General features: G+C 36.5%; 2 protein-coding genes across 13 annotated transcripts in view; one reads left to right on the top strand and one right to left on the bottom strand.

Moving 5' to 3' along the window:
* Positions 1-23,217, bottom strand: part of LOC105675097 (Phosphatidylinositol 4-phosphate 5-kinase 59B) — a 32,992-nt gene extending 9,775 nt beyond the window's left edge. The window contains exons 1-17 of one of the 11 annotated variants that reach the window (XM_067355156.1): positions 22,559-23,217; positions 18,888-18,922; positions 17,363-17,488; positions 16,706-16,954; positions 16,474-16,626; positions 16,221-16,385; positions 15,927-16,142; positions 15,625-15,848; positions 15,404-15,536; positions 15,177-15,264; positions 12,060-12,122; positions 10,053-10,130; positions 8,457-8,510; positions 7,342-7,725; positions 3,438-3,642; positions 2,384-2,595; positions 514-614 (exon numbers count right to left, since the gene is read on the bottom strand). In XM_067355156.1, the coding sequence (XP_067211257.1) occupies positions 514-614; positions 2,384-2,595; positions 3,438-3,642; positions 7,342-7,725; positions 8,457-8,510; positions 10,053-10,130; positions 12,060-12,122; positions 15,177-15,264; positions 15,404-15,536; positions 15,625-15,848; positions 15,927-16,142; positions 16,221-16,385; positions 16,474-16,626; positions 16,706-16,954; positions 17,363-17,488; positions 18,888-18,922; positions 22,559-22,676 (2,604 nt within the window). In that variant the 5' untranslated portion in view covers positions 22,677-23,217. The remainder of the gene's footprint in view (positions 1-513; positions 615-2,383; positions 2,596-3,437; positions 3,643-7,341; positions 7,726-8,456; positions 8,511-10,052; positions 10,131-12,059; positions 12,123-15,176; positions 15,265-15,403; positions 15,537-15,624; positions 15,849-15,926; positions 16,143-16,220; positions 16,386-16,473; positions 16,627-16,705; positions 16,955-17,362; positions 17,489-18,887; positions 18,923-22,558) is intronic. The other 10 variants (XM_067355158.1, XM_067355159.1, XM_067355152.1 and 7 more) reach the window with 10 other exon arrangements.
* LOC105675100 (cuticlin-3) overlaps positions 1-26,585 on the top strand; it is a 132,625-nt gene that overhangs the window by 14,480 nt on the left and 91,560 nt on the right. The window lies entirely within an intron of this gene.

Below are 26,585 nucleotides of genomic sequence, written 5' to 3'. Positions count from 1 at the left end.
GGATGTTAAAGGGGACTAAAGACCCGACTTCTGTGTCGGAATTATCATTGGATAGGTTTTCATCATATGCCATTCGTATTTACTGATTACAGTAATACTCGGTCATTCGAGGAAAACGTTAAGTCCGATCAATCGGCCACTGACGATAGCGAACTTACCATCTTGTATAAATCGTCTGTTCGTGGAAGTACAATACAGCAGCGGCAATGGATAATCACGACAATATTAGATTTGTATCAAAGAAAATGATGTTTGCACTGTATATAACACGATAAAATTGTAAATTAATTAATATAAATGTGAAATTATTAAATAAAAAAGTGCACAAAGAAAACTGTAATTCTTATAAAACTAATTTTTCGATTTCAAAATTTGATTTTTGTGTTTTATGGATTCACTTTAGCTATAAAAATACGTGTATAATTTGATAAAAATATTAGGAAGCATGATTTTCCATTGCTTCAGCTGTACCTTCTTATGTCCGATCGGTCAGGAAAACGAATAAAGACTTACCATCTCGGTTGTGAGACTCGCTAGTGCCTCCTCCACAGTGGCCGCGATTCTTCCACCGTCATCCTGACGTTGACTACCTTTGACCGGCGTCGTCGGGCAACCTAAAATTATCGTCATAGTACAAAAAATATCGTTGAACCTTCATGGACTGCTGTTAATGAAAGGCGAGAGCGAGTATCCCGAGCGATAGTGTGATCTCCAAACTAACTCTATATTGGAAAAAGAAGCTAAGAGTAAATGCTGCGAGATTGAGAAATCTTGAGATATTTTATCGCAATATGAAAATTTTATGTAAGAGCATATGCGTGGCATTTGTATATAAATGAAGCTTGCGCCTTTCTTGAGGTTTCGCAATCTTCGGATTGCGAAACATGGAACATCGTGCATTCGAAAAATTGCGTTGTCTATGCATGGAGGTAAAGCGTGTGAACTAGTTGCTTGCATGACCCAATAGTGGAGAAAGATTGTACAGGTAGAAAAAAGATCGGAACTTATCTCGTAGCCCAGCGATCCCAAGCAACTGATCCGAAGCTCAGAAAATGTATACAGATGAAAATAGGTAAAGAAAAAAAATCAGCGTGTAGACGGGGTTCGATGAAGAGTGACGAGAGAATGAAGTTTCGTGTTTTCGTATTTTCTCCTTTATTGTCTCTCTCACTGTCGCAAAGTTATCAGGCATTTTAACAAGGCTTCCTCTGAATCAGCTAGACAGAGCTAGGTAGAGTAATGTTAATTGCGATTATAGCTCTCTTTCCACATTCGGCCGACTTTGCTTTTATCAATGTAATTAATCCAGTTACAATCGACGCACGAGATAGAGCACGCAAAGCGTGGATTATCGGGTTGCGCTTCTTTTCATTGTTTCTAACAACAGTCACATTCGTGCTGTAATTATTCATGCTCAAAATATTTTTTTATTCAAAATCGAACGAGAGGAAAATAGCTTTCTCTCATTGACAATCTTTAAATACAATCTACCACATATAGGCAACATCAGTTACAGGTACTAAGTCTTCGCGCTTTAATTCACATTCATATGTTTCATGTGTGTGTATATGTGTGTGTGTGTAACTTCGATATAATTAGATCATATCGCTTCGATCTCAAAAAATCTCTTTCACTTTTGAAAGATAACAGCAAATAAAAGTCTCATAGTAAACAATCGATAAAAATGTTATATAGAACATATAAGAATTGGTTTAATCTACATCTTAAACTAATGTTTAATATATTAATTAACAAATTTTATACTTTTTATATTTCCGCCGTTAATAAGGATTTTGGTATCGGATAATGTTCTGTTATTGGCGCAAAAAAAGTCTTTCGCCAATTTGGCACTGGAATGTGATATCTGTTTGCATTGTGATGTTTGTCGAGTTTGCAAAGTTAATGATGATAATGTATATACATTTTGTAGCGGACTCAAAGAATGATGTTTAGTATCCCGAAAGATTAAATCTTCTCACGAACTAAACACTCGATATACATAATGTTCAGCTCGCAGTTTTGTAATGTCGTATTTGTATAAATGTCGCATTAATGAGATACAAAGGACTATCGCGAACGTGGTCGTTAACATTATCATTCTGTTGTGTCATATTTAAAAAAAAAAGCTTGAAATTTATAGAATCAGCAGATTATTTTTGGAAAAAAATCAATTTTCCGATATTAACAAAGATCTACGTTAATAATCAGCAATTAAAAAGCAAATTGAGAACGACGTCCACGTATGTTTTCGTAAATCCCCTCGTTACAATGCTCGAGGAGGCAGAAGAGAGGGGGAGTAGCGGCAGAAGAAGACGTAGCTGTGGTCCTCGTGGCAGTACTCTTCAGGAGCCATAGTAGATGTTGAGCGCGTAGAGCAACTTACCTATGTCGCCGCTGCTGGAGCTCTCGGTGAAGGATGGCGTGCCCTCGGTCCACGTGGGTGTCGAGCCCTCGGCGCTGCCCGCCGGTGGCGTCCACGTGAGACCGCCGCCGCCGCGACTGCTGCCGCCGCTCTCGACGCTCAGCGACGACTTGGTTTCCCTGCCGCCGCTGCCGCTGCCGCTACCGCTGCTCTCCAAATGCACGTCCGATATGCTGGAGATAAATTCGTTGCGAGATTTAACACTTAGAGAGACTTAGGGAACGAGTAATTACAGTGTATTATGTGTAGTTAAATTAAAATCAAATACTAACATTCTCCTTTTCCTGCAGTTGCCATGATAAAGCAAAGAAAAATTGTTGTTTAGATGCGTGCGGAGTGCAAAGATAAGCATAAAATATATTTGACAATCAGTATAATAATATAAAAAAAAATATATATACAGAGTGATTCAAAATAATCTGATGTCCTTGCAATGCCATATTCTTGAGCGAATTCTGAGACGATTTTTCCTTTTACAAAATTTTGTCCGAAGCTTAGTTTTCGAGTTGTAATTGAAAATAATTTGCTACTTACGAGTCCGATACAACGGACAGGCAGGGACGGTGCATTGCGTCATGAGACGACAGTAAACACTTGACAGTCTCATTATACATTGCGCGTCCCTGCCTGCCCGTTGTATCGAACTCATAAGTTGCTACCTATTTTCAATTATAACTCGAAAACTAAGCTTCGGACAAAATTTTGTAAAAGGAAAAATCGTCTCAGAATTCGCTCAAGAATATGGCATTGCAAGGACATCAGATTATTTTGAATCACCCTGTATATTCAAAACAGTGTAGAGATCAGGTGTATCTTATCAATTGTATATCTAACTGTCAATCGGTAACATGCATTTTTGACAATTGTATTTTGCACTTTTTTAAAATTAATTATAATTCAAGTAAATATATAAAAGACGTGATAATATTCTTTTCTTATCTTCGTGTTACTGATTGAGAATTGAGGTGCTTGGAAGTGTCGAAGATTATTGAGAATATCGCGGAAGATTACTCACCTTACAGTATCGTGATAAGTCTTGGTGAGGGTAACATGATGAACAACCTTATTTTGTTTGGAGTGAGCAGAGCTCAGACTGCTCGCGAGGATGGACGCGCCGCCGTGCTGAAGGTGGCCACCGGAAGCCAGGGTTTGGTCGTTCGAGCGGACTGCATCGTCAAAGGGCGGGGGCGGGGTAGAGCAGGTGGAAGGAAGGGTGCCACCTACGAAAAGCGCACTACAATTAGCCCTAATTAATACCGCGCGGGTCGAACGCTAAAGGCAAATAGGCAAGGGTGGGATCGCGGGAGGGGATGGACGGAATAAAAAACTTGTTTATCAATGCAGAATCACACTTATATGCTGTTGCGGAGACGACATATCTTTGGCAAAAAAATTGCCATTTATTTTGAATGGCCAAATATTGTTATAATAATAATAAGTCGATTTCTTATTATGTTTAAAATATTGATATATTTTCTGGTACTTGCGAGAAAAGTTGAGAAATGTAGAAATACTTTTTGTGACAGTGTTCACTGCCATATCGAGTTGTCGTCTGGACGTACAAGGTGGTTCAAAGTTAATGTCCATCCCTTATTATTTCCTTGATATTTATATGGACAGGAACTCTGGAACCATCTTGTACGTGAGCCCAACTATGGTACGATCTTCCGGACTTTTTACATTTAAGATAGTAATGATATCTGCTCTAATTCCGCAAAGAATTAACCCTTCTGCTTATCTACATGTATGTACACGGTTGACGAGACTTAGGATAAACAACTATAAATATTCACAAGGATAAAGATAACTGTACAGAGTTTCTAAGCACAGTTGTATACGCAGCAAGGAAACCACTCAAAGTAAGATTGAAACGACAACATTTTTACAGATAAGCGAGCTAGCAATACAACTTCACGAACAAATTTTTTTGTCATGATAATTATATCGTGGCGTAGTTATGGATTAGAGATTGTTATACTGCATTTTAAGCATCTTTTGAAAATATAAAACTTTCTCTAAAAATCACGCTGCGGTCAAAATAAAAAATTCAAAATTAGCGGAAATCTCAAAGGTGCACTAAACTATATTACCTATGTGTCTATGCAAGTGCAATAGCAAATGAACTAAATAGCTAGGATGTATAGGATTTGAGTTTTACACGATACGACCAATACATTATCACGAATGTACTCGAATAAACGGATAGACTCGTATGAACGATACAGACACATATCACACAAACATAAATTATCAATAGATACCTAATTTATAGAAATTTCCAATTAGCTCAATATATACACAATATAAGTAGTTAGCAAGTAAATAAACGCAATTTGCCAAAACGGACGTCCAATTATACGAACTAAGGTAGTAAAAAAGAAAAAAACACGGAAGAAATTTTATTCCAATAATGTACGTAAAATGTCACATTCCGCAAAACGCGCTGCGTTTATTCACTCGTTGATGGCAATAGAATTCTATGCATGCAATTTGTAATAAAACTCGGATGGTAAATAAGTTGTTAAATCAAGTTAATCAACCATAAACTATCATATAACGATAGCTTTACACAGCGATTTATGCTGTACAGAAACGATACCTCGTCGATATCTGAAAATCGACTAACATTGACATTGTCGCAGACTTGGAAAAAAATTAGGGAAATTGTCTTATTAGTCAATACAGATTATTCTCCTCGGTGTCTATTAAACGACGGAACATTTAATTAAATGTATCTCATACTTTTTCAATAACCATCACCGATAATACTGGTATCACAATCTGATATATGAGATCGGATGATGATATGCACAAAATAATAATTTTAAGAACACGTGCTTGCGTTGTCATGCAGCAGTGATGAAAAAAAAAAAAAGATTTTACATGATAAGCGTTCAGTGAAGGAAAGTGGAAGCTGTAATTCTTCCTTATAAAGTCATGGAACAAATTAGATATATTATCGTTCACACTCGGAATCGTTATCGGCTTGATAGATTATCAAGATTTTTAAATCGTGTAATTAATATCTTCTCAAGTTGTTTTTCCCCTTTCTTGTTCATATTATTAAATTTCACAGTAATCTAAAATTAGCGTAGTTAAGATATATCTTTATGTGAACGATCGTGTCTTTCGATAAGTATGTAAAAATGAGATATTCGGTGCCAGCATTCCAAACTCTTGCGATCTGGATGATAGATCGTTGCCGCTCGAAAGCGATTTAAACGTTTGCCTTTCGTGTTTATTCAGCATTTCCGCTTTCAACTTGAGTTTTTCTTCTTTCTTGTTCTTCAATCGGGTTTCATTGCCCAACGTTGAAAATTTTTCTTTAATCGCGCTAAGTCCACCTTCGTAATTTAAATTATACAAATCTACGTCTTCTTGTAGAGCGTCTTTCGTTTTGTTTTTCGCGTTTGCTTTAATTTTCTCGAAGCTCTTCACTTTTTCGGAAACAGAAGTTTTCACAACGTCATTGATTCCATTTCCAATATTGCCGAGACTGGAAGACATAAATACTTCTCGCTTGGTTGTGTTTAGGAATTTATCGCGATTTATATCTTTTAGATTATCTTTTTTAATATTCTCGTATAAAGATCGTTTTTCACGAAAAAGAGAGCTTTCATCCTCACTTTGATCGAATTTCAAAGATTCGTTTTTATATCCATCGTTCTTTTGTAATCTTTTATTATTCTGTCGATTAAATTTACCGATTCGTTCGCGAACTATTTTATCTTCCATGTCTTCATCTTCAGCGCGATAGTCTTTTGGGAAAACTCCTTTGAATCCGCCTCTTTTGTTTTCTTGTTCGTCGCTTATATTCATAAAGATATTCTTCCTCTCACCAAGATAGTTACTATTTTTATTAAAAGAACGATCCTGCTTTCTAGAAGTTTCATCACATTCCATTGTTGATTGTCTCTTTTCTGTTTTAAAATCTTTAATATTTTTACCACTTTTTACGCGATGAACTTGATAATCGCCACTTTTATTTTCTTGAGAATTTATTTTCAAAGACAATTTTTTATCCTTTTTCAAAGTTTTCGTTTTCTCACTTTCGTATAAATTTCCATTAAAAGATTCAGAAGTTTGTTTTTTCGCCGATGGTTTCGGCGCGAGTCGCTTCTTTCTTCTAGATTTCTTCCGAAGTTTTCGCAACAGCGTGCTATCCTTCTTAATTGACGCAAATTTCGAGATTTTTTGCTTTGCCGATTCTTCGGCAGATTTATCCTTCGTATGAGACGACATAACCGTAGGTTTGGCATCTTCGATTAATTTATGACGGTATGAAATTGTCGTGATCGTCGTGATAGACTCCTCGAGATTTTTTTGCTTTCTTTTCATCCTCTCGCAATACGTCTCAGAGTGCTTCTTGTCCTTTCGTGACATCTTGTAGTTCATCAGGTCCGCTCGAGAGCTCGGGTTCAGGAAGTACGTAAATTTCGCTAAATGGTCTGCCTTGGTGCTTCTTCTCTCCCTATTCTCTGTTCTCGCATGAGAATCTCCAGTTTCCGGTCCGATAGATTTCTTCGAGCGATCGGATCGGTAGATGCCTCTATCCGGTCGGAACGGGTACGGACTAGTCCTGATGAAGTAAGCATCCTCAACCTTCTCCACACTGACAAACTCCTCGTCTTCGTCGAATTCTCGGATACGCCAATCCTCGGCCGACTCTCTCGGCCAGCTGCTTTCAGCTTTACGGCTGCCGTGATGTGTGACGCGATACGTGTTGGGTGTCGATGTACGGGCATGCAACACGCTCGAGGTCGCGTTAGTAGCTTTAGTAGAAGTAGCGGCAGTGATAGAGGTCATAGTTTTAGCGGTGGTAGTAGAGGTGGTAGAGGAGTGATCGGGTAGGAGCAGGCGGTGCAGGTTGCACGAACTGTCATGCAAGCGGTATCTCGTGATTATGGCTGCTTCATCACCTCGGCTGGATGTTGCCGACGATGTCGTCGAGGCGGCGGCGCCGGCTGGCCCCCGGTGATCTTCGGAGGACCTGCCGGTCCGCGAGGAGCCCGTGCCCCGAGGCGGCACCGGCGGCGGCACCTTGCCGGACGGCACCAGATTCGGATTCGGCGGACTGGCCGCGCTTCTGCCCTTCAGTACAGCCGGGTAACTCGTGACCTTGACCGCGGGGGCGGCCCCGGGTGGATGCTCGTGATGCGGACCTTGACCGGCAGCCAGGCTCAACGGGGGTGGGCTCAGCGGACCGGCGGCAAGATTAACCGGGGTCGAGGTGGCGATCGGCGCCGAGACGCTCGTGACCACCGCGTTCGTCGCGCTGATCGCAGAATCGGGCGGGCTAACTGCTGATCGTAGTCGTTCGAGGTCATTCGAGGCCGTCCGGGGTTTCAACGAGGGAGTCGCGTGTGCAGCGTCGTGATGGCGCGGGGTGGGGAGACAGAGAGAGGCAGGCAAAAAGAGAGAAACAGAGAAGCCGGATGAGAGAAGTTGAATGATCGCGGAACTGTGCAACGTTGATTCTTTCTTCAGTGGTTCGGAGTGCGATTCTCCTTAATTTTGCGATTTATTGTAACATGGGTGGGGGTGGGGGGGGGGGGATACGTTATCAAAGGAGGATGATCGAAAGAAAATTCGTGACCAGTGCAATATGTGAAATTTATTTTTCCTACGATCATCATATGATTATTTCATTATAAGAGATTCGCGAGATCAGGAATTAAAATAGAATGTCGAATTTACGTTGCACAGTCCATTCCAAAAATTATTAATTTGCGATTTTAATTAAGCGACAAATGGTATGATTGACAATTTATTATTGTAATACGAAGTCGATTGAATTATTTCCAATCTAATCATTAGACAAATCATGTAATGTAGCAAATATTATACATATATGTATAGTTTTCCAAAATTTTGTTCTAAATTTTACTAGTCGAGAGTAAAGAACATGTGTCATGTTTTCCGAGTGCCACATTGTTCATAACGGTATATTTTCACGATATCAAAATCCAATCTTGAGAATAAATCCACATGGCAATGAACAACTTTACATTATAAGTGATCGTATGAGACTCACCGGCTTTTGTGGGTGATGTAGCATGCATTGCCGAACCTCCAGTTGCCGTCACCGCTAAACCACCATATAACACCATGTACCATTACCGTACAGTCGTATGTCCAGTTCTTAATCGGACAGAGAAACTCACCACGGATTTCCCGAGTATCCAAAACACGAAAGCCATTCAATGCCAAAAGCGCGTTCCAAGCACAAGATCTCGCCTTCGAGATCGCGAAATCTCTTTATCATAGAGTTTAAAATCGGTGTAATAAAAAAGAATTCAATCTTCGAAGCTGCAGATATTGCACAAAGATATATCTTGCTACATTTTGTTACATTTCGCGCTGCGAACAAATTACTTTCACATTTCTGCAGCATCGAAATCATAGGCTCATCGGCATAAATCATTCAAATCCTGTGCTTTTTTTATCGTAAAATTTGGCGTCTGCCGCTACGATTTTATCAAGCATTTCACTTGCAGCGTGAGCAAAGCACGATAAAAGCGAAACCCGCTGAAATCGCGCGATTCGAGTTTCTCTGTCGCCGTTGTCGGCCGCAAGAGTCCCGAGACGAAATCAGGATTCGAGCAAGGAACGTTCGTGTGATGGGAAAATAATATTGATTGACATTCACGACGTAAAGCTGTGTACGTAGGATAATTGTGTCAGTGAACGAATTACAAGGGATACAAGGGCGGATAAAGTGATACGGATTGCAAAAATTCGTGAATTAATGAAATTATTTTGCTAGGTGTGAAATATAATTTTAATAAAATGTGTAGTTATTGCTTTCTATTATGTACAATACGTAATTCCGCCTTTAATATTTACAAAAATTTCATCACGTTTACCGGTTGTCTATTATTCGAATCAATGTGTATATATACAAATCTACGTTATCGATGGTAAAAAATTAATTAAACTTAGTAATAAAAATCTCGAACGTTACTCTTGTTACAATGTGCACGTTTAAAATCTAATTAAATAATTAGAGATCATAATGGATGTACATACGCTTCGTATACACATAATGCAAAATCCATATGGATCCAAGTTGGGATGAGGAAGTCGGATAGGATTAGATGGGACTTCATCTAGAATTCTCGACGTTTTCACATATCGGCACTGTCGTGAATGCTTTAGAAGCGGGTAACGTGGGAATGCCGCAACTAACAATAAGTTTACTGCACTGATCGCTGTGCCTGGCTATACATGTGAAATCCAGCGCAAAGCCAATAATAGAACCGTGAGAAAACGTTTTGTCGAAATCTTTGGCACGATTTTCGGAATCAAAATTCACGTTTTTTTTTATTATTATTATGAGATCGTCTAAATTTCAAATTGTGATACTGACATGCTTTGTGTCGTGTTTGCAATCAGATGTACGTATCTCTTCAATATAATTAATTCTTTCATCGTGATTTACTGTTATGCTACTTTATAGGAGTCAGATATGTTGAGTATTACGAATACCCTATTTTCATCTTTCGCGATCCATTATTGATGACATTCCGAAAACCGATCAATTTCTCGCGTGATGTCATAAACAAGCGTAAAGAACTTTTGAATAATAAAAAGTTGAGAATTCGTTTAAATTGAAACGCGTTTAACTCACCGGTAGAATCGAAGTCACCTTCCAGCGGTCTCAGTGGTCTGCTTATGCTTTTCCTCTTCGATGGGGAATGTTTTAAGGCTGTAACATAAAACAGGCGATGCCGTAATTTCTTGCGCGAGCTGTGCAAACCGAACATCAAGTTTTTGATAAAAACCATTTTGGCAATTGCATATGTTAAATACGCCTATCGATAAAAAAATGGCTGTAACAAATTATGCCACAAAAGCTGACATCAGTACTGTAGCAAGGATCGAAAGGAATATTAGCTTTATCTCCTCACTGTTTACAGAAGTTATCATGCGTCTAATTGTTAGTGAAATGATGCAAATCATCGTGTAATTTTGCTTAATTTTAACAATTGTGCATATCCATTTTTTTTATCATTTTTAATATCATGAAACAAATTTAAAAAAAAAATATTCTCTTAATTTTTACAGATGCATTTACAACTAATTCTATCAACCGTTTAAAATTATGAAAAAAATACCGATATATTTAATAAAATAATAAAAAATAGATTTTTGTTACCGTAGCTTCTTTCATTTATTAATTTTAATTTAAAAAAATCTAAATTTTCTTTTCAAAGTAACAAGTTTCGCTAAAGCACTGGCTGTCATGACTATGTATGTTCAAATGTTGCTTCTTTCTCGGGCTACAACTACTGTCTATTGATAAACGCTAAACTATGAATGTGAATACTCTTAAATTTTAATTATGCTAATCGCAGATGTAAAATGTCTAACACATATTATACGTATAGATAGTAAAGATATATTCAAGCCGACAACATCTATGGGCTCCGCTTTCCATTAACGATTGTTACCTATGTTACTACGTTTTAATCCATGCCTAAACAAGTTAGTTACATAAAGATATTTACGTACATGAAAATTGTGCTGGCGTCTGTAGAAATATATTTTATGCATATGTAATAAATAGATATCCCATTAATTGCATATTTATCTATCGGTCCGTGCCGTGATTATAGGGTATGTCTAGGCTAAACTAATTGCTGCATGAAATCGACTGTGATAGGATAACTTCGAGGAATTGCAGATAAAGAGATTCAGTGAAAATATATATTGGATAAACGCGAAAATAGAACTTTTGTTGTAAAAATACTATGTAAAAATATAGTGTGGGAAAAGGGTGAGTTCATCATCCACAATTAATAGTGGGTCACTCTTGGATATTGGGAAGAATGACCTAGATTTATAAAAAAAAATTCGTGGTCTGTGTTGCGAAATATACGTCTGGGCGAACTGTGTGTCCAAAAATAGGGAACAGAGAGAGAGAGAAGTGTGAAGAATGATAAAAAAGTGTATGTATCAGGCGGACAACTTCACAGGCAACGCTTGCAAAAATAGAAACAAGAAGCACACTCACAAAGATGTTTGAAAAAGTTCATTCGCATAATTTCGCAGCTTAAATTCGTTGGCTATTCATCACAAATACGATTAAAAAGATTATTTTTCTAGAAATATTCAAGTAAAGAAATCTTAAGCATAAGCATGTTAGTAGAAAAAACGCAAAAAATTGTGCTGAAAGTTTATCTGTAAAAAAAATTTACATTATAAGCGAGCTGTAAAGTTTAGGCAATTGATTTTTTTTTAAATCCATTAGATATTTCTTTCAATTTGAGGCAAATAAAAAATAAACGGCAGATAAAGATAAACGTGCCCTATTCTAATATAATTAATAGCATTTCTTTGATTATGCCGCATGCAAAGAAATCTAACATCAATTGCTTTTCGTAGTAATTATTTTAAAGTCTGATAAAAATAATCGTTAAAATTTTGTATTCTTTCAAAAAATTTTACTAAACATTCTATAGCCGTTATTATTTAAAATAGTGTAGAATAAAATTCACATACTGTCAAGAAAATAAAAAAATAGAGCATGAAAAACAGATCAATCGTAAGAATACAGGCAGAGGATAATATGAAAACAAACGTACATACATTCGTACAAAAATGGACAGATGGACGCACACATAGACAGAGTTACCTATGTAGCTGGTGACGAGGTTACGGAATTTGCGGTGATTCCCCTTAATCTCAGGCAGGTCCACTTTTGGTATTCGATTTTCGAGTTTCGATCGGTAGCAGGTCAGATCAGGTCATTGGGGGTCGACACGGAAAGAAGTGCACGGGACACAGAAACATCAACATTTAGCTAATTCCGTATATATGATTATCTATATACCGGATTATTGAATGAACGAGACAAAATCATAAGGACTGCCGAGAATAGATAGAAAGATTAACGAAAACTGAAGGGCACACCTAGTCTCGAAACGTATCGAGTTGAAACACAAAGCGACTTTTCAAAGCCACCCCTCCTGTATTCGGACGGGGATTTTGTTTCGTAAAATTTTGTCGCAAATTATTATCTGAGCAGGTGTTAATTAGATCTCGTCGTATTCGAAGATTTATGCGACTCAAGCAAACGTTGCTTTAGTAACGCTGCATTCAGCGTGATAATTTGTAAAACGATACAAAAAATGATATGAATTATATATGATTTTTCCTACTTTTGGGCTGTCAATTGTAATTTATTAAATTACGTAATAAACTATAAGTGATAGGTGATCAAACGGAACGCAAACGTAACACAAACAACAAACACATTGCACGATACAATATTAAGACAATGTACAAAGTATGACGCGTTATGATGGTGCAAAAAACTTGAAATCAATATGAATAAGGACTACGAGGAGATGTAAGTCATAGTAAATGAGATAATGATTGGTAGTAGACGTTACGGTAGTAGTAATAGTAGTAGTATAGTGATAGTAACAGTATAGTAGTTAGTAATGGTATTAGCAGTAATAGCAAAAGAAGTAATAGTAATGAGAGTAGTAGTAGTATTAATAATACGGTAGTAGGTTGTAAGTGTACGGGTGGGCTTATAAATGAAATGAAGTTGTAAACAGCGAAAATGTTTATTGCAAAATATATAAATATGTACAATGGTGCCCACGTTCAGTCGATAGCTGAATATTTTCACAATAAAAAAAGATCTACTTCTACCGATTATTCTCGCTCTCACACTCTCGCACTCGTCCTCGAATTAATCGTACACTCACGCGATCCCTAAAACTGCTACTATTGCCAAAAATATACGTTGAACATTATTTATATCGCAGAGATTCGTCTAAAGGTATATAGATCGCACAAAATCAAATAGCGTTCTTTATAAAAAGCCTCTAGAAGGAAAATTATATTCGGTACTCGTATTCTTCGCGAAGCGTTTTTAATTCAGCTTGCGCGGATGTATTTCGTGCGTTCTACTATACCCCTTCTACTAAATGCTTTGATGGACGAAAAGATCAATGATTGTTTTGACGCATTGGTAAAATAGAAATTTTTGTCATCAAGAGAGTTTTTTCATCTTGTATATTGAATAGGGAAACTTTTACAAAACTTTGGCACATACTACTATCAGTCAAAATAAGAGATTGTGTTAACTTGTAACTAACACATATCCGATTATATGTTATAAACTAGATCACGAAGTCGTTAACAAGGAAGAATTTTTGATTCAACTTTTGCGGATGCGACATCCATGAAAATCTTACCGTTAAAGCGATCGATCTTTTCAAACATAGTTCACAATGTAAAGTTTAATATGTAAGTGAAAATGCCGATGAAAGTCAAGAGATTAACAATAGTAATATATAAAAAATACTCAGCTATACCTGTGGACACCAGTGATCGGTCATTTCATTATCTTTTTCTTCTTCTTTTCTTTTTAATAAATGTATCAAAACAAAATTGTACGTCAGAGGGAAATATGAAATGCACAATGAGGTTGAACTGGCAAAAAAAGTTATCAAAAAAGAATGTAAGAAATTATATATAATAAAATATACACACGTGTGTTGTGTTAGCAATTAGTTACACCAAAACAAAACCCAAAAATGATCAATTGACACTCATAAACCCAAAATATATCTTATTCACAGCATTGATTCTAAACGAATGCAGGTATCCGAAAAATTCTATTTTGGATCGGATTGAATTCTGCTGATAAGTGTGGCATTCGTTGCATAGATAAAGCGCATTATTTTTTTCGTTTATTTTGCATGATATTTCGTTAATCTACGCAAGGCACTGGCAGATTAATAAAATTTAAATACAACCATGATATTAATGCAAACGTCGTGTCTAGATAAATTTCGGATATCCGCATAATATTTGTCGCATTCTCTGCAGTCACTCAAATATCTTATAACGCTATCATAATCATTAGAATATTTCTCTTGGACGGCTAAATCTGTCTGTGATAAAATCTGTAAAGACAAAATTGAGTCGCTTGCCTGCGCTTTCAACATTTTCAAAATATAAATAACTAGGTAGTTTGTTAAAGTTGAAATCGCTTGTATCAGTTCTGGTAGTGGATACAGTTAAGATATTTCTGGCAGCTAACATTTTGTTAGATTTCCTCTCATTATCTCTGGCTCATTAACAACGAATTTGTCACGCGTCAGATAAAAGAATATGTAACTATACAAGTAAATCAAGTGGACGAATTAGACGTTTCGTAGCGAATTGTAACAAGAAAGAAAAAATATATTTCTCTAGCTTACGGCTTACTGCTCTATAAAGACTGGAATACGATTTTTAAGTAACAATATAAGTACCTTACTAATTATACGATAACATTATATATGTATTTTAAGTACCAGTTATTTTTTTTTTTTTTAACTTTATAATATACTAATTTTGTTCTACTCCCGTTTCCTTTTTGCGTTGAGTGTTTAAAATATGTCTCAAAAGCGTCAATAAAAAAATGTACAATTTGATAGCATTGCGTATGGTTGAATCACTATAATAATACCATTAGTATAAGAAGTCATAATTTTCATTACTTCATAATTAAAATATCTTGCATTGACTAATTATCCCAGTTAAAGCTGATATTTTTTTTCCTGCCATATACTTTCATAAGAAAATCGATTATTTCTTGTATAATACGATGAGTTGCCGTGATCAACCAGAAGACAATAGCTACCGGGGTAGATAGGTAAGCGTGAATTCACTCACAAATTAGTGAGTTTTGCTGAGTGTAACCTTGTAGTCAGAGTTGTTAGGACAGGTTGATTCGGATGGTACTTACGTGATGGTATTTTCTTGAATACTGTCTTGGCCATGAAATCTTGAAAACGTTGCGCGTAAAATCCTGGCCGATGGACCGATACCGTATCCTGAGAAAACGAGAGAAATATTCTTTCTATATTAATATTGCAGTAGGCCGTTGAGATCAATAAAAGAAAGACTCGAAGAATTAGATTATATAAGAAATCTACATACTGGTACATGTATCTACATATATATATCACTCACTCCGTCGTGTATCATTGATTTCCATGTGTGCTCCAGTTTTTTCTTCAACCTGTAGCTCTGCAAAATGTCGATAATACCAAGGAATAATAATAGACGTTCACCACGCGCGTTCCTGGCAGGAATGCCGCCTGAACTATTAGGAACATAAACGTGAAATTTGTTATGATTGAACAAAGATATCAATATATTTAAGAAAGAATTGTATAAATATTAATACTTACGGTACATCATCTTCCTCATCTATCGGTTCGCTCTCAGCTTGAATACTTTCCATTGCTGTACTATGAGCAACCAGCCTTTGACGATTTATACTACGCGATCGATTCAGAGCGATAGCACCTATTCTATCTTCTCTCTCCTTTTCTCTTTCGCTTTGAATAAATCCGTCAGTTTCAGTTACCTCCCCAACTTCTTCATCAGCACTTGCCGATAATCTTTGCTCTTGCTGTAATACAATATATGTAACATGTAGATAAATAATATCAGTATTTACATAATGTGAAAAATATCACACGATACTCACTGCTTTTTCCTTCGCTGCCTGGTCGAGGTTATGGATTCCAACAAGTAAAGAGTAATCCATGATTTTGAAACTTTCTAACACACGACAATCCCGTTGAATAGTTTTAACTAAAGCACCATACGTATCAGCTTCTAAAAAGATGCCTTCCGGATGATGCTCTATGAAATCTAGGTCTTTATACGTTGGAGAAGATTTCGAACGTTCTGTTTTTGATGCCTAGAATTTTTAACACGGTGTAATCGTAAAGTTCCACGCATTAGTACATCATTCGTAAATATGCGCAATGTTACAAACCTTTCTTTTATATGTAGATCCTTTCAAATCGTATTTTTGATGCAATTTTACAGATGAAGGTAAAAGATTATTCATAGCTATTAATCTAACATTTTTACTATTACACCGATAGCAATACAATCCAAAAAATTTTGGCAATAACGTTCTCGGATTCTGATTTAGATTCTGCAAGTGAAATAACATTATTACAAAATTTCCTCTATTAAAAAAATATTGTATCGTATTTGAATTTCTCTCTGCTTTTAAAACATACCATGTAATATCCTGGAAGTAGAGTTTGTAAAAACTCCCCTTCTTTATGTTGCACAGTCTTTATGATAAATTCATCATCATCCGTCAGATAAAAGATACTCCCACTAGCGCCAGGATTTGATAACTCGCGCAGTGGTGCGCTACACATCGACATCTTAAATTTATAAATCTTGTTAGCGTGCGATCGATATTTATTACAGTTTTTATCGAGAGAGATTTCCAGTTGATCTCACCAAAAAGTCATCTGGTTGAATGCCAAAGAGATCTCTAAAATAACGAAATGCAATGGGTGCATAATTTTTAAATTTGAACTCCGAGAAATGATGGGCTGGAGTATGATTTGATCCTTCGCTAGGAAAGTTCGTTGTCTCCACCGTCATGAAGTCCTGCATTAATAAATCGCGTTCGGGTTTGCTCGCAAGACCACCAACAGCATGTTGTATACCCAGTTGGATAGATCCCATAATTTGTGTGGTTTGGATCTGCATAACACAAATAAGATATACATATTTAATTTCACATTTGAAGATATTTCATTTGTAATATAATACGAACGATAACGCGGTCTTAAGTCGTTTAACAGTGTAAATCTAGTCTTTCACGTAATAAGCTTGTTAGGTGATTAAATCAGCAAAGAGATACTTGCAGATAAATACACTCATTGACGGCTGAATGAAGTAGCACATTTCTTTCATTTACAGCGAAAGATCTTATCACTCACACTATTCAGAGAAGTAATAGAGTATAAATTAAATAATATAGTCTTATGAACTCTTTTCCTCTTACTTAATAACAGCCTTTAACTTTGATTGCAAGGCAAAAATCTTTATCTGAAGAAATCACCTATTAGAAGCGCCATATACAGCGCTATACTGAAATTCCTTACATACCTTCTTATATGTGATTTCACCTCCCACACCAACTCTTCGATGCCCGATCTTTCTCTCCCGTTCCGATTTGTTTCTTGATACCCCCGTAGGGGTCTTGCCAGCGGTACCATGTTGCACTATTGAGCTCTGCAAAAATCATATTGATAATATTTTACTTTGAGTGTATATTCAAGGAAAATTGTTTTGCAGTTACGCGAATAATTATTGAAGATAATCAGGGAATACTTGACTAGCTTACTTGTTTCAGCTAGCTCATCCGCATTGTACAAAATATACATAACAATATCTTTCTTAGTTTAGCGTCAGTACGTGCAAGAAAGAAACGACGTCCAGTTACGTGTTATTCGAATAAATAATTATGCGACTCGAAGAAAAACAAATATATGCATGTTGCTTGATACTACTCTCATATATTTACAGAAACACGTAATCGTCGAAGCGTGATATCCGCGACAACCGTTTTTAATGACTTCGTTATAAATCATTGTTGCGTGAAAACGCAATTCTCTTCCCTTTTCAGTTCTTACGTACGTTTCGCGGACCGTAATATTATAACAAGAGCGAATTGCAAATTTGAGAACTCGTTTCGAGCGTAATCTGAGCGAATTTCAAGCGAATGTACAAGAATCGATTTTGAACGCTCAAGTGTAAATTGCCAATGACAGGCAGATTTACCCGTCGTACAAAAATAGAAATGATTTCGTGAATAAACATAGATTACACTTGACGCGACTCGCTGTAAATAGAAAATTAAAGAAACCTTCTGTGATCTGTACCGATTTATCTCGAGTTAATTGAAGAGATTGTTCAATAATCAATCTTTCGCAACTTGCCATTTCCAAATTTGTGTCGTCTCTATTCTTATCCTGGTTTAATATTTAATGGTGAAATTTTCAACTTTATTCAGAATTCAATAATGCACGTTCGTATCGGATGTACTTACGGAACGGGAACCAAATGTACGATTAACGTAGGCGATCGCAATTAGCGATAAGTGCAATATGAACGCGAATCTGTGCAAAAGTGGGACAAACATTAATAGGAAAGAATTAAAAGATGATGAGACGCAGAACAGACTCTGAATCGAAGCGACTTTTTTTATCGACGCTTTCTCTTTGAGATTGTTTGAAATGAAAGTTGGATAAATGCATATAAAAAATATGAATATGAATTATTTATAAAGAATATATTGAGAATACGCGATAGATGATATAAAATTAAAATCTATATCGTAATAATAAAAGAATATTTGTGTGTAGGAATCCTAACGAATGAGCATTATCGTTTAGACTGCTTGAATTGTTAATGTTAACAATGAATCATTGTTTATGGATCGATGCTTACGATGGCGTGTACGTCGAAGATATGTCTTCATTTATGTAAATGTTGATGATTGCTTAAATAGGTCATTAATGTGAAATGTTCAAGAGTAAAATAAATTTATTTGTTGGAGAATGAGATATCTGCATTTTTTCGAATAGATATTTTAATAATTATTTATATTACGAAAAAGATCAATACTTACGTCAAATGCTGTTGTTTTTTCTCCGGTTGACTTATCTGTAAAAGAGATGGAGACAGTTTAATAACGTCGCATGGTGGAATGTATGTATTTTGATAACAAACAGCGCATGTGTTAGATAACACGATGCAATTCTGTAAAAATAAAATGACACGAAGTGTGAAGTTTTTCATAGAATCATTAAGCCACGTTACTCGTCAACAACATAAATATAAGTGATAAAATCTGTTGAATGACATAATAACCAATATATATTTCATCTGTGATCTGCATAAAAATTTGGCAGTTAAAAGTTGCAAACTAGTCGCATTAGTTGCATGATAAAAGTTGAAGTAAAACTGATATATTGAATAATTGCGTACAGCAGAATTTTACATAAATTTTATTAATTAATTAAAAGTTTGATATGAACAATGTAATTACAACTGATAAATGCGGCGGCTTTTTGCTGTAATAATTTTTTGTCGAAATATAAAGATCACTTTTTATAAAATAAATATATATATGAGCATAACACGTGTAACATCTCTATGTAAAAATAAAGCTGCAGAGTTACATGATCGATGAAGTTAGCAATTTTTAAAACGTGCTTCAGAAAAGCAAATGTCAGGTACTAGAGATATATATGCGAGACTCAATGGCATTTTTGCACGATCGATTCATCGGACTTGAGATTGCTCCTTTTAGAATGCAACACGTGTGCATAATTGGACCTTCGGCGACGAAAAATATTAACCGGTGGCGGATTCCTATAGTCGATTACGTAATTGGCTAATCTTTTATATTTATCGGACGCCGCTTTTCCACTGATTTTCAACAAAGGATACAATATTATTTGCATGAATTATATTATAAACAAGCTGCACGTGGAACTTGGACATTAGATACTTTTTATTAGAGTAACTCTTAAGGAAAACTCTACTTATAACGTAACGTGTCAGTGAGATTTAAAGCTGAGAAGTCGCGCTAAATACAGGTTGAGAGCACGAGTCTATGCGTCACGATACGCTTTATCGCTAACGAGTGGCAAACTCGCTTCGCACGAATTTTCCTTCAGCGAATCGAACGGTGAGCATTATTGAGTTTGATATTGCACGACGATAGAGGAGGGCGATACGCGCACGGATAGGGAGACGGCGATTTGCAATATTGAATAAAAAAAGGCCGCCTGGGATGAGAGCCCGTGGAATAAGGGTGCGGGACAAGATGTCCTTACTTAGCCTTCTATTTTTAACCCTCATCTTCTGTCGTGAACTTGGCTCAACGCGTGCGATGGTCTTTGTCCTGGTTGAAAGACGTTTTTCCGACAAACGAAAACACAACGCGGTGCCAGCGAAAGCACCATTAACCGCAACATCGCCAATGAATTTTCGGAAGCTACGCGCAACGCGCGGTGTTTATATAGAAGAGTCTTTTCAGAAGTGACCGCGGCTCGCGTATTTCGAAAGAAACTATCTCCCTTTTAGCCAAGCAGAATGAATCGCGTTACGTAAAAACACCAGTTACCGAGATTCCTATCCTTGAGTTAATAAAAGCATTCTTCGACGAGAGACATAATGAAGATTCTCCTATTCATAATTTTTCAATTTAACGTAGTGATTAAGAAAATGAAACATTTCGAATAATATTATACGCTGTATAATATTCAAGGATGTGAACGACAGGAATGTGCGCATACTGCTCGTCTGAGTTGAAGACGGAAGTAAGAAATTGAATATGTATTATGACATTCCATATCATAATTTATAATCATAATGGACATGTTCAAGGAGAGATAAATGCAATTACTTCCGTCCGCGAAATGCGTGAAGATCAAGTAAAAAAATAGACGAAATTCGAATAAAATTTTTTATCCGTGCGTAAACATGACTCTAATGCAAATAAACACAACGCGGAAAGGTTTTCCGAACGGAAAAGCTTTCACTCGATAAGAGGGAAGTTGCTATCGTTCGAACAAAAGAAACACAGTGCACAAAGTCGCTTGCCGGCGACGTGTTCCACTTTTCTATCTATTATTTCCTGAAGTGAAAGAAAAAATCTATTCTCCGATGAACACGACGGCTTGTGATGAGAATCTGATAATGACATTATCTCGGTATCACGATCACGACACAATCCGGGTTTCCACGTACTATTTTGTCGCTGCTTCGATGCCTATCAAATATCAAATGGCGAGCTCTCAACTCGTAGTTGCGACTAGCAAATCACACCGCGTCGAATCACCGGCGTAAATGTGATCGTATCCATCGATCGTTATGCTCATTGGTCCGTCACGTGTGGATTAAATTGGAGTGGAAATCAAACGGAATTTACGGTTGAAGACATGACGATACGAAGACGAAACACGAACGCTCGGTCGATGACTCCGAAACTCAAATTTATCCTTAATTATTCTCAATGACAGCGACTCATTAAAATTTCATGAACGCGCTTTACATAAAACTTTAAATCTGTATTCACCAACAAATTCAGAGGTGATTTTATTTTAAAGAGATTTTTGACAATATTTTTTAAATTGTCGATATTAAAAACTGATTCCTCTTTCATTAATTTATTAGAATTTATTTATCGGGATTAAAAAAATCTATTAAAAGAATAAATAAAAAAATAAAGATATATGTATTCATATTTCTACTGGTTAAATTTCTCAGAGAAATCTATATTTTTTAATGTTGTATATCTTTATAATTACATAATATAAAACGATACAGAACGAAAGTATGTCATGCATTGTGTTTTATAAAGATGTATAAAAGAATTTATTTCACAATAAATGTAATGTAAAACTGTATTCAAATATGCGTATTGTGTAGTGATAATGTATGTGTAGTTAACATGTTAAAACTAATTTCCATTTCAACGACAAATCATTGCGACAGCATAAATTCCTTGGCTGTGTCATTCATTTTTGTGTCATCAGGTTCTTTTAACGGTGACGCGCACTTTAGCGTAATTTACGTTGAATTAAGTAGCGTTTCAAATTTCTCGAAAATCACGAAGCGCGAAAGCAGAGTTTCTGCTCCCACGCGCTGTAATTCGACATTGCCATCAACAGCTATCAGCTGTCAAATCGCGATCGATCAATCTAATTGAAAAATCTAAGAGAAGAAAGAATCGTGATATGCGCTGTCTGCGTGTGATGTCTCTTTAATGTCTATGATTATTTAAATTTCTACCATCTTGTAATTCAGTAGCGTGAAACAAAACAAAATAAATATCCCCGTCGAAGGCTCGATTCACAAGTTACAAGCAGATGACAGGAAGGTTATTCGAATTGTCAAATTTATCTCCGATCGATCGCTCCGCAAATCGGAGCAGCGAAGGAGTCGCGGCGACGCGCGGCGTGCATTTTAACGACGTGCGTTCCTCGCCAGACGATGACACGGATTCCTACGTTCGCGCTTTGTAGGTCGGGTGACACCCATTAGCTGTCAAACCGCAAAACGGCGGATTAGCGGGCTTCAATCAAGCGCGACGCGCTTGTCCTGCCGTATGTGAGACGCGACAATCCGATCGCGGACGTGCGGTCGACGGATCCGGGAAAATCTCCGTTCGATGAGCATCGTCGTCGAACGAGAAACGACACCTGATACGGTATCCGGAGTCACGGTTATAGGTTAGGTCGCGCTCATGCGAGAGGGACACACAGAGACCACGAAGCACAGGAGACTCACAGTCTTCCTCGACGATGGCCTGGTCCGGTCTGAGGTGATCCACCGTGGGTTGCGCCGGGCCGGGAAAGCTCGTCGTCTCAACCACCTCGATCACGTCTACATTGTCGCCCGAAGCCATTTTGCGTGCGTCGCCTCCGTACGATCCTGCACTGACTCACGCGTAACGGCGGTGGTGGCGGCGTCGGCGGCGATGGTGGTGGCGACGGTCCCCCTGACAGTTCCTCGAAGGAGCCTCCTCGGTTGTCGCTCGGTTCCCGTCGCCCCGCAGCGGACGCATGTTTCGACGCTGCTGTCGCGCGAAATGTGCCGCGGGCGGCGGCTCCCCGTCGGTGCGACGCGCGCGATTGATTACGCGGCTCGTCGTCGCGACATATTATTGCACCCGCGCCCGCCGCGTTTCTCGCACAGTTTTCTCGTCGCCGCGAATAAGGATTGTCACAACTTCGTCGCGGACCCGGTCACGAATTGCCTGCTCCGATCTGTGAGCACACGCGAAAGCCGAGAGAGCACCTCCGGATACTCGTCCGTTCGCCGTTTATCGACCGGACGCCATCGTGTCACGATACTGGCGACGTCTCGCGGTTGCATGGCGTATCTAAATTGCCGTTGCGATGTCGCTTTTGAGCTTACGCGCGGATTTCGACGCGCATATTTGTAATTGCGGCAATGAGAAGTGTCACGAATAGTAAAAATTGCGCTCGAAATAGCTCGAAAAATCGAGGTCGGTTTATATCGAGAATTTATCTTTTACAGAAACTTATCGAGTAAGGTTATTCAATGGTCACGTGATCTTGAATATGACTCGTTTCTGGTTGTGAGAACCCTTTCCCTTTCACGCAAGGGCGCTAATTAATTTAAATATACTTTGGTGGCTGTAGAAACTTTGTGAAATAAACTTATAATAAGAGATTTTATTATATACATTCGTGATAATTAAAGAAAAGATAATATTTGAAAATCATATTATCATATAATGCTAATATATTAACGTAATTTGTATATAAATGTTCCTCTTTTTTCTATAAATAACTATATAAAATTTAAAAGAATATTATATATTTAATTTTTTTAATATAATAAATGTAAATTATTATAGATATAAAGTATATGTTTTGTATCTTTTATGTTGAAATAACTATTGAAGAAAAAAATGTTTTACATAATGATCTTCTAATATTAATTAAAAAAAGAAGAATATTTTACCGACATTTCTTACAATTTGCAATATTGTTTTGGTAGATGCATAGAGGTCACTATCAGCACAGTGTGATTGACGAATACATTTTTTTATTGATACTTTCTCTCTCTCTCTCTCTCTCTCTCTTTCTCATTTATGAGATAAATATTTTATTTTATAAATAATTAAATAGAAATCAAGAATTTTAACTTTTTCGAACTTTTTTCTCATTACCTATTTATTATCAAATAGCAAACTTCGTTGAATACGAAGTTTATCGCAAATTCTGTTTATCAAACTCCGTCTGGTCCTATTAAAAATTTCAGCGTTTACATTTGTGTTCATAAATAAATAATAATATTTAGTGCTTATAATTTGCAAGATGTATTTACTTGACAAATAACCTTTTAACGGATGTATAGACTGTATCGAGTAAGAGATATCCATTAACCAATTAGCACAACTTTCAATGTATCATTATTTCATAATTATGTGATTACATTTCAGTTGCACTATGATTAAATTTAAGTGGCTTCTCAACAAGATATTATGGCAAAGAATATTGCTACTAAGTATTGGCGGTGGTATCGCGCGTGAGATCTTAACAGGCTACCTCGATTACAACAATAAGGTTACAAATTTTTCAGCTTTTTGATATATAATTAATCTGTGCACGGTTTTGAAGAAAATATTAGTTATTTGGACTGTAATGAATAGAAAGACGGATCTTTCGGGAATGAGCCGCTGCTTCCTATATTTTATAAATAAGTCAATGTTTGCTAGTATAAATTTTTTTAATATAAACATTTATAAAAAGATATAAAATATTAAGTCATTGGTAAAAAGTGAAAATATTCCGTCTCTATTTATTGCACAAAGTTTTGTTTTGTTTGCCAAAAAAACAACGGCGTACTCGATAATTAGACAGGACCTTTAATTCATTTCGTCGGCCGTACTCATTATGGAACACATTGATCGCGCAAAACGCTCTACATGAAACATTTCGCTTAATGTGCACCTAGACAGTAGAGATTTATGTTGCGGAGCGTATAATTAATTATCAAACTGAATCACAAAACTTCCGTGACTCCATCATGGAGTTTATTACTTGTCTCTCATACTTCCGCATGGAATATTGATTGTGCTTACATTCAATAAAATTCTTTTTATCGTTCTTGTTTCGCCTATATAGACAGCTCGATGGCGACAATGCCATTAAAGGTTATAATTCTTTTTTCTTGTTGGTTTTTATACATTATAAATTTATATGTGTCTACGTTTGAAAAATTACTACTTTTATTACTGTGTATTATTTATTTTAGATAAATTGTTAACAAACACGTGTCCTGTTTAACTGAAATATCTGACCTGAATATAGCGTTGGAAGTAATTTTAACTCTTTATTGGAAATCTCGTACACGAGCCAGCTATCTTATTTAATTAATCGAACTTTTATTTAGCCGGCACGTCTATTGTTAATGATTCCTATCGGTTTTAAGCATCCTTAGCGCGACCTTCGACACAGTGAGCATTGGATTATACGAGCTATTCAATGCTGACCCTAATTAATTTAGTAAAAAGGAGATTTTTATTTCTTTTTGTTCGACAAAAGTACCAATGGTCAAAAAGCAGGTCACTTGTCACGCAACGTCGATTCCGCGGTTCAAATGCAGGAAACTTTAATTACTCTGGTGAAACGAACTTCGCCTTCTTGCGATACGCTAACCTTGTATCTTTTTCTCTTTCTTTCTTTCTTCGAAGGTGGTCAAATACATGCAGTCGATGTCGTATCGCCAAGCCCGAGAATACAGGTTGAGGAGTAATCAGCACCTCTTCTCTTTGCATAAAGCTGAGTCACCTGCAGGATATCAAGATGCAGCTAGCACGGAACGTATTACGAATGAATAGATTTCCACGGTTCTGTAATGAAATGCTTGAATGAAATAATATTATTGATATAAATCGGAAATGAGTTTATTTTGAAATATCAATTTTAGATTACTTTCTTTAATATAACTGTATTAACTATTTCAAGAAAACTGTGTATTTACGTGTGACTCTAAGTAGAATTTTTAGAAATATTCTTCAGAACGTTACGATTTGGAAAAACTAATGCCGGAAACTTGTAACTCATCGTAAATTACTTCTGAAAAGTATATATTTAATAATAGTCGGCTAATAATGCTAAAATAATCCATGCATGAGGAAAATTTTGATATCAAACTGTCTTTTACATACGGTTATCATCATATTTATCCCGGTACACATTAAGAGTTATCAAGTAGATTAAATTACGTGACTACATTATGTGACGTGATCATACAATATATTACATTTATATTTGATTGTGCATAGAGATTTTACATATTACATATAACATTTTGTATTTTTTTAAAGAGGATTGCTACGTGTAATGATTTTTACTTTTAATTCCAAATAACTTCCTGATGTTATCTATATATCATATCAGAGTGTTAATTACACGAGTCATGTACTTGACTACAATTAGTCACATGGCCATTTGCACGCGGTTAGTACGTGCTTAGAGATCGTCTAATAGACATCCAATCTTCTCCGCTACCATTTAAATGTAGATATTATGAACGCGTAAGAAAAGAATGCAGCATTTTCTGCAATGAATTTAATCACGATGAACTCGATAAGCATTATTTAAAAAATAATTTATCGTATCAGATCGAAGAGTGATACATACGTATAAAAAACTTGTCGATAATATTTTTCTGAAGGTTTCGCAAGTGTTACTAAAAAGCTAATATTATTCATGCGTTTATTTTTGTCTCTATGTGCTTTGCATATTTAGCAGACTTATCTAATCTCATACAGCAGTCA

This window comes from Linepithema humile, chromosome 5, assembly GCF_040581485.1.
Source record: "Linepithema humile isolate Giens D197 chromosome 5, Lhum_UNIL_v1.0, whole genome shotgun sequence".
NCBI classification, from domain to species: Eukaryota; Metazoa; Arthropoda; class Insecta; order Hymenoptera; family Formicidae; genus Linepithema; species Linepithema humile.
Note: the sequence above shows the minus strand (reverse complement) of the source record. Positions and strands in the feature narration are given on the sequence as shown.